Raw genomic sequence first — 13,860 nt, forward strand, 5'->3', positions numbered from 1 at the left:
ATGGTTTAAGAGGAATGATGGCACAAGGTTTGACGTTTATACCACATCTCTCAATCCACCTTTTGCTAAAACAAATGAGCCTTTTCTATAACTCCCATCGTTATAAAGACTGATCTTTTTTCAAACACTTGAACATTGGGCGGCGCAGGCCCTCCTGCTGCCACCTTCACCCACTTTGCCTCAATTCGGATGATGGGCTGCTTCAAGTTTAGTGCACATAAACAATGTCAAATGTATATTGTGTTGTCTTTAATTCTGATGTGTGCCATTATTACGTTTGACTAGTAATAATTGTGGATTAATTGCTGTATTTTGTCTGAGGTAATTGGAGTGTAAACGTAATTTCAATGTTGTAATGACAATGACAATAAATCTCATCTCATCTCTCTCTCTCATCTCATTTGCAACACTTATGTTTCAACCAAATTACGAGGTGGGAACAAACAGAGGAATTAAACTGAAGTTGGTGCTAAATGTTGCTACGTGATGAACACAGTCTTTGGTCGTATGATTCATCACTCCTCCTCACCGCAGAAACTCAAAATATTCAATTGTTTACTTTTCAAAATTTACAATTTTCTCAATTCCTTTGTTTTACTTTGTTGCAGTTTTGTCACTACAAATGACTGAAATGAAAGTTCTGTCACATGTCCTGGAGTTTTCTTCACGGTTACACAGCGTAAATCATCTTATCACGCAGACTACACTGGACACGGCATCAGCATATGTACTATTTCTCAGCGAACAGTTCCTCTTTCAAATGATGGTAATGTCCTCTCTTAGCCATGAGCTCTTGGTGTGTACCCTCCTCGACCACTTCCCCCTTCTCTATGAAGATAATGTGATCTGCCTGCTCCACAGCCTTCAGCTGATGAGCCACCATGAGTACTGTGCAGCCACAGGCCAGAATCTGTGGTATCACCTGACACACAAAAACCCAACAATGAAACACATGAATAAAATAAGGCAATATGTTCTACAATACAAGCAGGTAAAATGGGCATTTTAATTAATTTAGTTTATGTCACCAATTCAAAAAAAATTCAGCAAATATTAAAATAGCTTTTAAACACATTTCTGTTATTTTAAAACCATAAACTGTCAGAAAGTGACAATTTGAAGTCCATAAACAGCTTTGAAATACGTACAATAATGTCAGTTTTTATACATTTCTGTAGTTATTTATATTTTAATTCTCCAAAGGCCCAAATCTGTTCATTTGTTATATGTTAGAGCATTTGTTATTTGTAACTAAGTATGGTTCTTTAAGCACATTATAAATCCAGCTGCTTGCAATGGAGGCACTTGGCTCATGCTAATGTTAGCCCATTAGCATCATGTTATGTGACTCTCCTTAACATGTGACACTGGTGAGTTTTCACACCAACGTTAATCTGATAGTATTGTGTTGTGTGACAACCGCAACTTTTTAAGACATGTGAATGATTAAATCCATCGTGAATCACTGCTTCAAGGCACTTTGCTTGTTCAGGTCCTCAGCCACCAAAATTATGTTTTTTTGTTTTTTTTTAAAGCACATTATAAATCCTGTTGTTCATAATGGAGGCACTCAGCTCATGGCAATGTTTGATGTGATGTCCACACCTTGACATTGCATCTAACGCCAAGCCAATTATACAATATATTGTATCATGACATTAACTTTACTAAAATGACACAGTACTGCAACACAATGACAACATTAACCAATTATGAACAACTACTGGATTAAATGTATATAATTTAGGACAATCTTGGAATGTGATTCAACAGATTATAGGCAAATTTATTGGCTGTCATTATATATGTTTTATTTATCAACTCAGATTTCATAAATGCTGTGACTAAAGAAACCTACCAAAGTATTTAGCTACTATCTGGGAGACTTATATACAATAACTTTAATAAATTTACAAAATATATAATTTGATTTTGGGTAATTTCAGCTCTATCAGAATGGATTTACCCACAGGGATTGCACTAATTACATATCTATAAACATATTTGTTGAATTTTCTTTTACAGAGACAGTTTTCATCTCTGAGCCTGGAAGTTTGCAGTGTGCCAGCTATGGACGTCTGGACACCACTGCCTGAAATCAAAGTTGAAATTCCACAGTGTGTTGGTGGGGTTGAACCAGACTGGACCCAAAAGCCAGTGCAGTCATAATATTTTTTGCCCTTGTGAAAGATTATTCAGATGTTTGCTGCTCTAATTACTGCCTTCCTGCCAGGAATCTTGACTTCAGAGGAGTCGGCTTCCAGAGTTCTATTATTAGAAAAGCTACGACAGTGTTTTACTTACAACATGCTGTAAGTCAATATCCAGTTTGCTGGTCGCCTCATCCAAAATAATCATCTGTGGGTCTCGAACCATAGCTCTGATAATGGCAATGCGTTGCTTCTCTCCTTCTGAAAGCTTAACACCACCTTCTCCTATATCTGATAAGAACAATTGGGTTTAATTATATATAGTAATTAAGCAAAATTAAACAATGATCCATCATAGCCACTGACTGTTCTACTGCCAGTTATTGAAATATTTCAGCAATAAAAAATGATTTCTTCCCTTTATTGAGAAAAGCCAAAGAGCTAAACTTTTTTCCCTTAACTTGTTAATGTTCAATGTCTTGCTCTCTAGTTCCACTCTGTCACAGCAGACTAAGTCTTTAGTAGGGTATTCTTTCGGCAAAATATTATACATCTGTAAAAATATTTATTGATGCTAGAATGGAAGAACAAAAATAAAGCAATATCTCACAGCTTTAGTAGACTTATGCTAAATAGTGTGTAATAGATCATTACATCACTTAACTTGTGAATATTGTCAGTCTGTTAAATCTGACTGTTTCAGAACACAGATGTATCAAGCGTAAGCCCATCAGAAGAAATGCAGCTCTGTTTTTGAAAACCAGTACATGAAATTAAAAAAAAAAGGTTCAACGTTCTCCTCCTGCATTAAATGTGATATTACAAATAAAGTAATAAATAATGCCATACTACAGTAAAGGGGCATTAAATAGATTAAAACAAACAACTGCATGAGTTAACACACAATAACGACTTAAAGGGAAATTTGTTATTGTAGACTTATCCTTAAGATGCCTTGACTTTCCTTGTCAGGCAAGTTTCTAAACAGTCCGGGCGATTAATTGGGGAATAACCCTGTTGTGTCTGATGATTTATAGACATTCATGCTGGTTATACAGTCGCAAATTGAGCTTCACCGGCAACACGTTAGCGGAGCCGGTAAAACAGATATTTGCGACTGTATAACAGCATGAACATCCACAAATCATCAGACACAAGGGGGTTAATCCCATTCTAATCCAATTCCATCGTTTGCACGATTTACTTTTCTGTAGGTAATTCGGTCGGCGAGGCTTACCGTGAGGCAGCGTCGCTCCAACAGCGGTCAGGGCGCGGAGTAATCCATCAAATATGAAAACCCATCAAATGTGAAACGGTAATTCTGTATCAGAATCCACATCGATACTTTCGTATGGTAGCTTAAATTCACCCATTTCAGCGGCAACATGTGACTTTCTCTTGCTCTCAGCTAACAGCGCTAACAGTTAGCAGCACACCCGGTTGGTGTTCTGTCGAATTGTGCGTCTCGTCGCATAAATCAACAGTTCCGCATCCTGACAATACCGCGCATGTGTGCACAGTTGCGTGGAGGACAAGAATGACATCTTCTCAGAACACCGGTCAGGGCGCAGAGTAATACAACCCCTGGCAAAAATTATGGAATCACTGGCCTCGGAGGATGTTCATTCAGTTGTTTAATTTTGTAGAAAAAAAGCAGATCACAGACATGACACAAAACTAAAGTCATTTCAAATGGCAACTTTCTGGCTTTAAGAAACACTATAAGAAATCAAGAAAAATAATTGTGGCAGTCAGTAACGGTTACTATTTTAGACCAAGCAGAGAGAAAAAAAATATGGAATCACTCAATTCTGAGGAAAAAATTATGGAATCATGAAAAACAAAAGAACGCTCCAACACATCACTAGTATTGTGTTGCACCACCTCTGGCTTTTATAACAGCTTGCAGTCTCTGAGGTATGGACTTGAGTGACAAACAGTACTCTTCATCAGTCTGGCTCCAACTTTCTCTGATTGCTGTTGCCAGATCAGCTTTGCAGGTTGGAGCCTTGTCATAGACCATTTTCTTCAACTTCCACCAAAGATTTTCAACTGGATTAAGATCCGGACTATTTGCAGGCCGTGACATTGACCCTATGTGTCTTTTTGCAAGGAATGTTTTCACAGTTTTTGCTCTATGGCAAGATGCATTATCATCTTGAAATATGATTTCATCATCCCCAAACATCCTTTCAATTGATGGGATAAGAAAAGTGTCCAAAATATCAACGTAAACTGTGCATTTATTGATGATGTAATGACAGCCATCTCCCCAGTGCCTTTACCTGACATGCAGCCCCATATCATCAATGACTGTGGAAATTTACATGTTCTCTTCAGGCAGTCATCTTTATAAATCTCATTGGAACGGCACCAAACAAAGGTTCCAGCATCATCACCTTGCCCAATGCAGATTCGAGAGTCATCACTGAATATGACTTTCATCCAGTCATCCACAGTCCATGATTGCTTTTCCTTAGCCCATTATAACCTTGTTTTTTCTGTTTAGGTGTTAATGATGGCTTTCGTTTAGCTTTTCTGTATGTAAATCCCATTTCCTTTAGGCGGTTTCTTACAGTTCGGTCACAGACGTTGACTCCAGTTTCCTCCCATTCATTCCTCATTTGTTTTGTTGTGCATTTTCGATTTTTTGAGACATATTGCTTTAAGTTTTCTGTCTTGACGCTTTGATGTCTTCCTTGGTCTACCAGTATGTTTGCCTTTAACAAATTCCCATGTTGGCTGTATCCAGAGTTTAGACACAGCTGACTGTGAACAACCAACATCTTTTGCAACATTGCGTGATGATTTACCCTCTTTTAAGAGTTTGATAATCCTCTCCTTTGTTTCAATTGACATCTCTCGTGTTGGAGCCATGATTCATGTCAGTCCACTTGGTGCAACAGCTCTCCAAGGTGTGATCACTCCTTTGTAGATGCAGACTAACGAGCAGATCTGATTTGATGCAGGTGTTAGTTTTGGGGATGAAAATTTACAGGGTGATTCCATAATTTATTCCTCAGAATTGAGTGAGTCCATATTTTTTTCCCCTCTGCTTGGTCTAAAAAAGTAACCGTTACTGACTGCCACAATTTTTTTTTCTTAATTTCTTATAGTGTTTCTTAAAGCCAGAAAGTTGCCATTTGAAATGACTTTAGTTTTGTGTCATGTTTGTGATCTGCTATTTTTCTACAAAATTAAACAACTGAATGAACATCCTCCAAGGCCGGTGATTCCATAATTTTTGCCAGGGGTTGTACATCCAAATGTGAAACGGTTTGCCACATTACCCTGATACCATACAGTCTGAAATCTCACACGATTAGCCAATCAGATTTGCGGAAAAAAATGTAATTGGATTAGAATCAATGTTAACTGACATTACTTTTGTAATGTACACAATTATTCTGCACAATCAATAAGTGTGGTCTGTACACAGCTGTTACCGGTGTTGTATCCGTTCTCCAGTTTAGAGATAAAACCATCCACCTTGAACTTCCTCGCAGTTTCTTTCACCTTCTCAACAGTGCAGTCGTCCAGACCGTATGTGATGTTGTACATCACAGAACCAGAAAACAACACAGGATTCTGGGATACCAGAGCTATCTGAAGAAAAAACAAACAAAAACAAAACAGAAATCTAAATTCATGTAGCAAATGCTATAAAGCTAAAAGTTGTGAGAACTACTAAAACCCCTTTCACATGTGACCTGAAAGATGCGTATCCTCTGATAATATTTCATTCTCATGTAATGCGCTACTAAAATGCGCTTAAAGATAAAAGTGGATCTGCATTTCTGTCCACAGAAACACAGAACATTGTGTTCACGCAGTTTAAGTGCAAAAACAAGATGATTTCTGTAGCATTTGACACTGTGGAGTAATTTAATGGGATGTGACACTGTGTTTAAAACGAGTATCTGGCTTTTAGCGTTTCATCCAACTTTGATGGTGAGTTATTGTACAACCTGCTCTCTACTCTGTATCTCACATTGTATTTTTCAACAACCACAGTGTGCGGTCTCATTGACTTCTTAAATAATCTGCCAGCTTCATCAATGTGTGCCTTCCAACAGTGGCTACCTTTACATGACCATAATAATGAGATAACCGTTAGTAATCTGATAACTGTAATAATCTGATCTCTCACGTTTACCTGCACTTCAATAATCTGATAACTGGAGAAACCGGTTTACATGATTTCATTCATTAACTGGATTTCTTTGGAAGTGGAGAAAGAAGAAAGGGCAGCTCCTGAAGAAAAAGCATAGAGTGAAAAAAGAGTGCTCACACTCTCCGTCTCCCGTGGAGTTTATGTCCTCGTGATCAAAATAGGACATCATGGTTTTAGGATACTTCGCTCAACTTTAACATATTTGTCTATAAACATCATAGATCACAAAATAATTTGTTTTTTTAGAATGCTGAAACAACACATGGGGTCAGATCAAAGATGCTTGAAGGTCCTGTCATTTTTTTTTTTTTTTTTTTTTTTTGGACACACAACAGACTCTGAATTTTGATCTGATGAAGGATGTTACGAGGTCCGAAGCGACAGCAGTCTGTTCTGCTGTACATCTGGAAGAGTGAATGACAACTGGTTTTACACATATGCAGATATAAAACAATCAAATAAATCTGATTAATGGTATACATGTACAACAGAAATTGAAGTAGTGGGGAGAAATCCAGGTGTGTTAATCCGATTTCTCATAATCAGATAACGGTCATTATCAAATAAAGCATATTGGATTTTTCCATTTACATGACCATTTAATAATCAGATAACGGCCAATATAATCAGATAACGGCCAATATAATCAGATAACAACCGGATTTTTGTATGCATGTAAACGGGACCAGTAATGTTTTAATCAGTGCAAAACTAAATATAAGGATTATTTTGAAGACAAATTATCACTTTCACAGTCAGAGCATGGACACTGGAACATTTCCAAGTGAATGAATACGTCTTTGATGTAATTTATATCCCTGGATCCCAAACCTAGGGTTGGAGCAACCCATGGGGGCGCCAAAGATAACACTGGGTGCCTGAAGTTTTGTCTGCTCTGAGGTTATCAAAATTTAAATTTCACCTTTGAAATAAAGTTATAAAGTTATAATAATGCATTTAATTTACAGTCAAAACTAATAAATTAAAAAAGGGGGAGAATCACTTCATTCTTTTGGTGGGGGGGGGCTCAGCCTTTCTTCGATACAAGTAGGGGGGGCTTAGGAAACATTTAAACTTCATTAAAAAAGACAAACAGTATGACACTGTGATAAATTTGTCTGGAGTAACCATACAATAGAACTAGTGAGGGAAACCACAAGACACCCAGACAACTCTAAAGTCTACATTACAGGCACAGCGTTTCTACTCACTTGAAGGATTACACAGGCAACATTCCAAAAACTGTGTCATTGTCCAACCACTTATGGACCTGACTTTATATAAACTGAGTAATAATTCATTCTTGCACTCCTGAACTCCACAGCTGTGAGGCATCTTCTTTTACGATGCAACCCTTTTGTCAGTTGTGTATTTAACTTGCCAAGTGGCTCCAGATGCTGTTCACATTAGCTAAGAGGCTTCAAACTGTTTGTTTTTTTTTTTATTTGTTTTTGTGCTGAGTTTTAGGAATGTAATTTATCCCTCGTTCTGTTGCTGAGGGTGATACTGCACGCAGACCTGTGTGATCTCAGTCCTGTACACGAATCATAAACTGCTGAGGGGCAAAGTCATATTTAAATATTTGAACAGTGACAACTTTTGAATTGTTGCCTCTGTACACTTCCACAATGGAGTTGAAATGACGCTATCAAGATGATCTTGTCTAAAAAATGTGGCTGTAACTAATGATTTCTATTAAAAATAAACCCCATATTTAGTTTATACCCATTATTCACGGGCTCTTAAAATGGAGTGACTGTATAAAAAAGAAGCTGTAATTCTTCTTTAATGATTAATGCAATATTTTTGTTAAATATCTTGAATTAAAGCTGAAGGTTTACACTACAAGCACATCTTGATTGTTTCATTTCACCGCCATTGTGGTGGTGCACACAGGCAAATATATATATATATATATATATATATATATATATATATATATATAAAGTCATTGTCCAACTATTTATCAACAAAAACGGAAGTGATTTGTAAACTAGCAGATGGGGGAGACTTCCTTCGACCGTGTTATAGGGATATGGGTTTTTATAACATTTGAAAGTTCTTTTCAATATTAAGAGATTTTCTTCATTTTGATTTCCATTTTGTATCTGCGTAATCCTGAAATGAAAAAATAAAGGCAAAGACAAAACAAAATTAGCTATCTATCAACACACACACTTCGATAAGTGTCTTTGTACTCAAGCTGTTGACTTGTTCCAAATAGCTGGACATGTATGTACGTACATTCTCTGAAGATTTGGGGGCCTGATCCGTGGCAGTGAGAGTCTTAAATCTTTGCTCTTGAATGATGCTTATAAGTCCACTGTACCTTCTGATGCAGGTATTTGTGTTTGTAATGGTTCAGCAGTTGTCCATCCAGCAGAATCTGGCCCTTTTGAGGTTCATAAAGCCTCTTTAGCAGACTGACACAGGACGTCTTTCCGCTGCCAGAAGGACCAACGAGAGCTGTCACCTTCCCTGGAAGCAGCTCCATAGAAACTGACTGCACAAAACAAGTTAACAAGGCAGATAAGATTTTTTTTTTTTTTAAACATACAAATATATTTTATAGTTCACGTGTGCTCGGCGGTATTTACACTTGGCTTGAAAGTTTTGGCCATCCCTTGATTAATGATTCACATTGTTTAAACTGACCTCTGAGAACACGCCAACATAAAGGCAGATGTGTGTATAACAGTTACCTTCAGTGCGAGTTTATCTGGAGACGCAGAAGGGTAAGCAAATGAAACATCGTCGAAAAGAATTCGTCCCTCGAGCTTTGCAGGAGCCAAATCGCCCGCCGGTTTACACTTTGGTTTCCTGTCAAGATAGCCGAACACCTTTGATATGACGCCAACTGTGCTCATCGTCTGCCCGCATGAATACATGAGCTCCTGCAAGAAAAATCAAAGCAGCAGTATAAATACCCTTCCTCAACCAGTTTTTACACTTACAATGTTTAACAACATTCTGATAAAAAATGCTTCTTTTTGCTTGTCACTAAGCTCACCCTTAAATTGACTGACATCGGCTTCTGATATAACAAAAAGGACACAAAACCTCCAATGGTGAGCTGACCAGCAGAGATGAGGCGGTGGGCTCGTAACAGTAGGAGTATCTTTATCCCAAAACTCACTAGCTAAAAGGAACATAAACACAAAGAGAAGTCACTTTAACAAGAAATCACAATGACTATCAAACACCAAGAATGTGTCTAAATGTGCTTGAGGCAAATATGACAATACAGTGAAGTAAAAGTTAAATTTCTTCTTCTTGTCTTCTTACCCTCCGCATTAAGCAGAAGACTACACTGTATATATCTGCACATCTCTTCGTCTTCCATGTCTGCTCCACGCCCTCCTTGTACCTCTTAATTTCATCTTCCTCCGCTCTGAAGCTTCGCACTGTGCAGATCTTACTGACAGATTGTAAAGCCAGATCCCTGACCCGAGCTTCACAGGCCTGGATTTGAGTTTTAAGATCCTGTTTGATAAAGGAAACGAGTTACAATGGCTTAAATGGTTGGTAGGAATTAATCTTCCTCAGCTGATGCAATGAAACCTGTGACCAATATGTGTTACAAGTGACATGCTAGCGAATGCTACTTTAAAGGGACTAAATTACCCTTCAACTTTTATATAAGTGAATCAATTCTGCCAAACTTTCCCTATACAACAGAAACTGCAAGAGGACTCAGTAGGATGGAGGACTGTGTTGACCAAAGGTTTTTACACAGCTCACAAAAATGATACTCCCGCTCTGCCATTCCAGGGGCTACCATGTATTATATGTACACCTAGAGTAGTAAATGCTTTGTTATGAAACACCTCAACCTATATAAATGGAAATACCACAGTCCAATTATATCCCCTTCAAGACATCAGATCAGGGTTATCTTCCTTCATGCATATCTTCGCATGCTTTGCCATCACCATGCTAAGTCTCACTGAATCCATAAAGCAGTTTAGTAAGAGTTTTTCAACCTCAATTTACTACATTTATGAGCTAAATCTCAGATACACCAATAGGAGGATTCCATGTGTCAGTGTGCATGGGCGGAAGTAGCCCTCGTGAAATGCATCATGGGATTGTCTGTATGCATACAGCTGGCATCCATGGATGTAAACAAAGAGAGATGCAGTACTTTTAAGCCAATTTTGGACCCAGAAGATGTACCTGGAGCTGTTATTAACTCACCATTCGAGGCAGCAACAGTAACAGAACTAAGAGAGATAGTTAAAGGGCAGAATTGCACATTTAAAAGACAAGAAAAATGATCTGATAGAGGTCAATTCCAACTAACTTGCTTCTATGTGTTATTACCTTGTGAGTGATGTGGTAAATAGCACATATTTTTGAGGTTATATATGAAATGTTCATAAAATGCTTAATACAACCCCAATTCCAATGAAGTTGGGACATTGTGTAAAATGTAAATAAAAACAGAATACAATGATTTGCAAATCCTCTTCAACCTATATTCAATTGAATACACCACAAAGACAAGATATTTAATGTTCAAACTGATAAACTTTAATGTTTTTGTGCAAATATTTGCTCATTTTGAAATGGATGCCTGCAACACATTTCAAAAAAAGCTGGGACAGTGGTATGTTACCACTGTGTTACATCACCTTTCCTTCTAACAACACTCAATAAGTGTTTGAGAACTGAGGACACTAATTGTTGAAGGTTTGTAGGTGGAATTCTTTCCCATTCTCGCTTGATGTATGACTTCAGTTGTTCAACAGTCCGGGGTCTCCGATGTCGTATTTTGCATTTCATAACGGCGCCACACATTTTCAAAGGGCAACAGGTCTGGACTGCAGGCAGGCCAGTGTAGTACCCGCGCTCTTTTACTACGAAGCCACGCTGTTGTAACACCTGCAGAATGTGGCTTGGCATTGTCTTGCTGAAATAAGCAGGGATGTCCCTGAAAAAGATGTTGCTTGGATGGCAGCATGTGATGCTCCAAAACCTGGATGTACCTTTCAGCATTGATGGTGCCATCACAGTTGTGTATGTTGTCCATGCCATGGGCACTAACACACCCCCATACCATCACAGATTCCGTGATTCTGAACTTTGCACTGGTAACAATCTGGATGGCCTGTTTCCTCTTTTGTCCGGAGGACACGTCGGCCAAGATTTCCAAAAACAAACTGAAATATGTACTCATCAGACCACAGCACACTTTTCCACTTTGCGTCTGTCCATTTCAAATGAGCTCAGGCCCAGAGAAGGCGGCAGCATTTCTGGATGTTGTTGATGTATGGCTTTTGCTTTGCATGGTAGAGTTTTAACTTGCACTTGTAGATGTAGCAACGAACTATGTTAATTGACAATGGTTTTCTGAAGTGTTCCTGAACCACGCGGTAAGATCCTTTACACAATGATGTTGGTTTTAATGCAGTGCCGCCTGAGGGATTGAAGGTTAAGAGCATTCAATGTTGGTTTTCGGCCTTGCCGCTTATGTGTAGAAAGTTGTCCAGATTCTCCGAATCTTCTGATTATACAGCCCCTGGCAATAATTATGGAATCACCGGCCTCGGAGGATGTTCATTCAGTTGTTTAATTTTGTAGAAAAAAAGCAGATCACACACATGACACAAAACTAAAGTCATTTCAAATGGCAACTTTCTGGCTTCAAGAAACACTATAAGAAATCAAGAAAAAAAAATTGTGGCAGTCAGTAACGGTTACTTTTTAGACCAAGCAGAGGGAAAAAAATATGGACTCACTCAATTCTGAGGAATAAATTATGGAATCACCCTGTAAATTTCATCCCCAAAACTAACACCTGCATCAAATCAGATCTGCTCATTAGTCTGCATCTAAAAAGGAGTGATCACACCTTGGAGAGCTGTTGCACCAAGTGGACTGACATGAATCATGGTTCCAACACGAGAGATGTCAACTGAAACAAAGGAGAGAATTATCAAACTCTTAAAAGAGGGTAAATCATCACGCAATGTTGCAAAAGATGTTGGTTGTTCACAGTCAGCTGTGTCTAAACTCTGGACCAAATACAAACAACATGGGAAGGTTGTTAAAGGCAAACATACTGGTAGACCAAGGAAGACATCAAAGCATCAAGACAGAAAACTTAAAGCAATATGTCTCAAAAATCGAAAATGCACAACAAAACAAATGAGGAATGAATGGGAGGAAACTGGAGTCAACGTCTGTGACCGAACTGTAACAAACCGCCTAAAGGAAATGGGATTTTCATACAGAAAAGCTAAACGAAAGCCATCATTAAGACCTAAACAGAAAAAAACAAGGTTACAATGGGCTAAGCAAAAGTAATCGTGGACTGTGGATGACTGGATGAAAGTCATATTCAGTGATGAATCTCAAATCTGCATTGGGCAAGGTGATGATGCTGGAACTTTTGTTTGGTGCCGTTCCAATGAGATTTATAAAGATGACTGCCTGAAGAGAACATGTAAATTTCCACAGTCATTGATGATATGGGGCTGCATGTCAGGTAAAGGCACTGGGGAGATGGCTGTCATTACATCATCAATAAATGCACAGTTTACGTTGATATTTTGGACACTTTTCTTATCCCATCAATTGAAAGGATGTTTGGGGATGATGAAATCATTTTTCTAGATGATAATGCATCTTGCCATAGAGCAAAAACTGTGAAAACATTCCTTGCAAAAAGACACATAGGGTCAATGTCATGGCCTGCAAATAGTCCGGATCTTAATCCAATTGAAAATCTTTGGTGGAAGTTAAAGAAAATGGTCCATGACAAGGCTCCAACCTGCAAAGCTGATCTGGCAACAGCAATCAGAGAAAGTTGGAGCCAGATTGATGAAGAGTACTGTTTGTCACTCATTACGTCCATGCCTCAGAGACTGCAAGCTGTTATAAAAGCCAGAGGGGGTGCAACAAAATACTATTGATGTGTTGGAGCGTTCTTTTGTTTTTCATGATTCCATAATTTTTTCCTCAGAATTGAGTGAGTCCATATTTTTTTTCCCTCTGCTTGGTCTAAAAAAGTAACCGTTACTGACTGCCACAATTTTTTTTCCTGATTTCTTATAGTGTTTCTTAAAGCCAGAAAGTTGCCATTTGAAATGACTTTAGCTTTGTGTCATGTTTGTGATCTGCTTTTTTTCTACAAAATTAAACAACTGAATGAACATCTTCCAAGGCCGGTGATTCCATAATTTTTGCCAGGGGTTGTACATCCAAATGTGAAACGGTTTGCCACATTACCCTGATACCATACAGTCTGAAATCTCACACGATTAACCAATCAGATTTGCGGAAAAAAATGTAATTGGATTAGAATCAATGTTACATCCTCCGAGGCCGGTGATTCCATAATTTTTGCCAGGGGTTGTATTATGGATTGGCACCCCCCCCCCCCCCCTTTTCAAAAAGGTTGGGACGGGGCACCAAAAGACTGGGAAAGTTGATGAATGCTCAAAGAACACCTAATGGGAAACAAGTGAGTGAAGCATCCAGCATCACACAAGTAATCCCCGGCATTCTGAGCCTTTTGTTCACTTCCTGAGT

General features: G+C 38.4%; 1 protein-coding gene across 3 annotated transcripts in view; it reads right to left on the reverse strand.

Moving 5' to 3' along the window:
• Nucleotides 1–383: 383 nt before the first annotated feature.
• The window catches only part of tap2t (transporter associated with antigen processing, subunit type t, teleost specific), a 33,661-nt gene continuing 20,184 nt past the window's right edge, over nucleotides 384–13,860 (reverse strand). For all 3 annotated transcript variants that reach the window (XM_034193777.1, XM_034193779.1, XM_034193778.1), the window contains 7 exons: nucleotides 9,610–9,807; nucleotides 9,335–9,463; nucleotides 9,027–9,218; nucleotides 8,654–8,827; nucleotides 5,597–5,756; nucleotides 2,305–2,441; nucleotides 384–922 (listed from right to left, as the gene is read on the reverse strand). In XM_034193777.1, the coding sequence (XP_034049668.1) occupies nucleotides 731–922; nucleotides 2,305–2,441; nucleotides 5,597–5,756; nucleotides 8,654–8,827; nucleotides 9,027–9,218; nucleotides 9,335–9,463; nucleotides 9,610–9,807 (1,182 nt within the window). In that variant the 3' untranslated portion in view covers nucleotides 384–730. The remainder of the gene's footprint in view (nucleotides 923–2,304; nucleotides 2,442–5,596; nucleotides 5,757–8,653; nucleotides 8,828–9,026; nucleotides 9,219–9,334; nucleotides 9,464–9,609; nucleotides 9,808–13,860) is intronic.

Source organism: Thalassophryne amazonica, chromosome 18 (genome assembly GCF_902500255.1).
Source record: "Thalassophryne amazonica chromosome 18, fThaAma1.1, whole genome shotgun sequence".
Lineage (NCBI taxonomy): Eukaryota > Metazoa > Chordata > Actinopteri > Batrachoidiformes > Batrachoididae > Thalassophryne > Thalassophryne amazonica.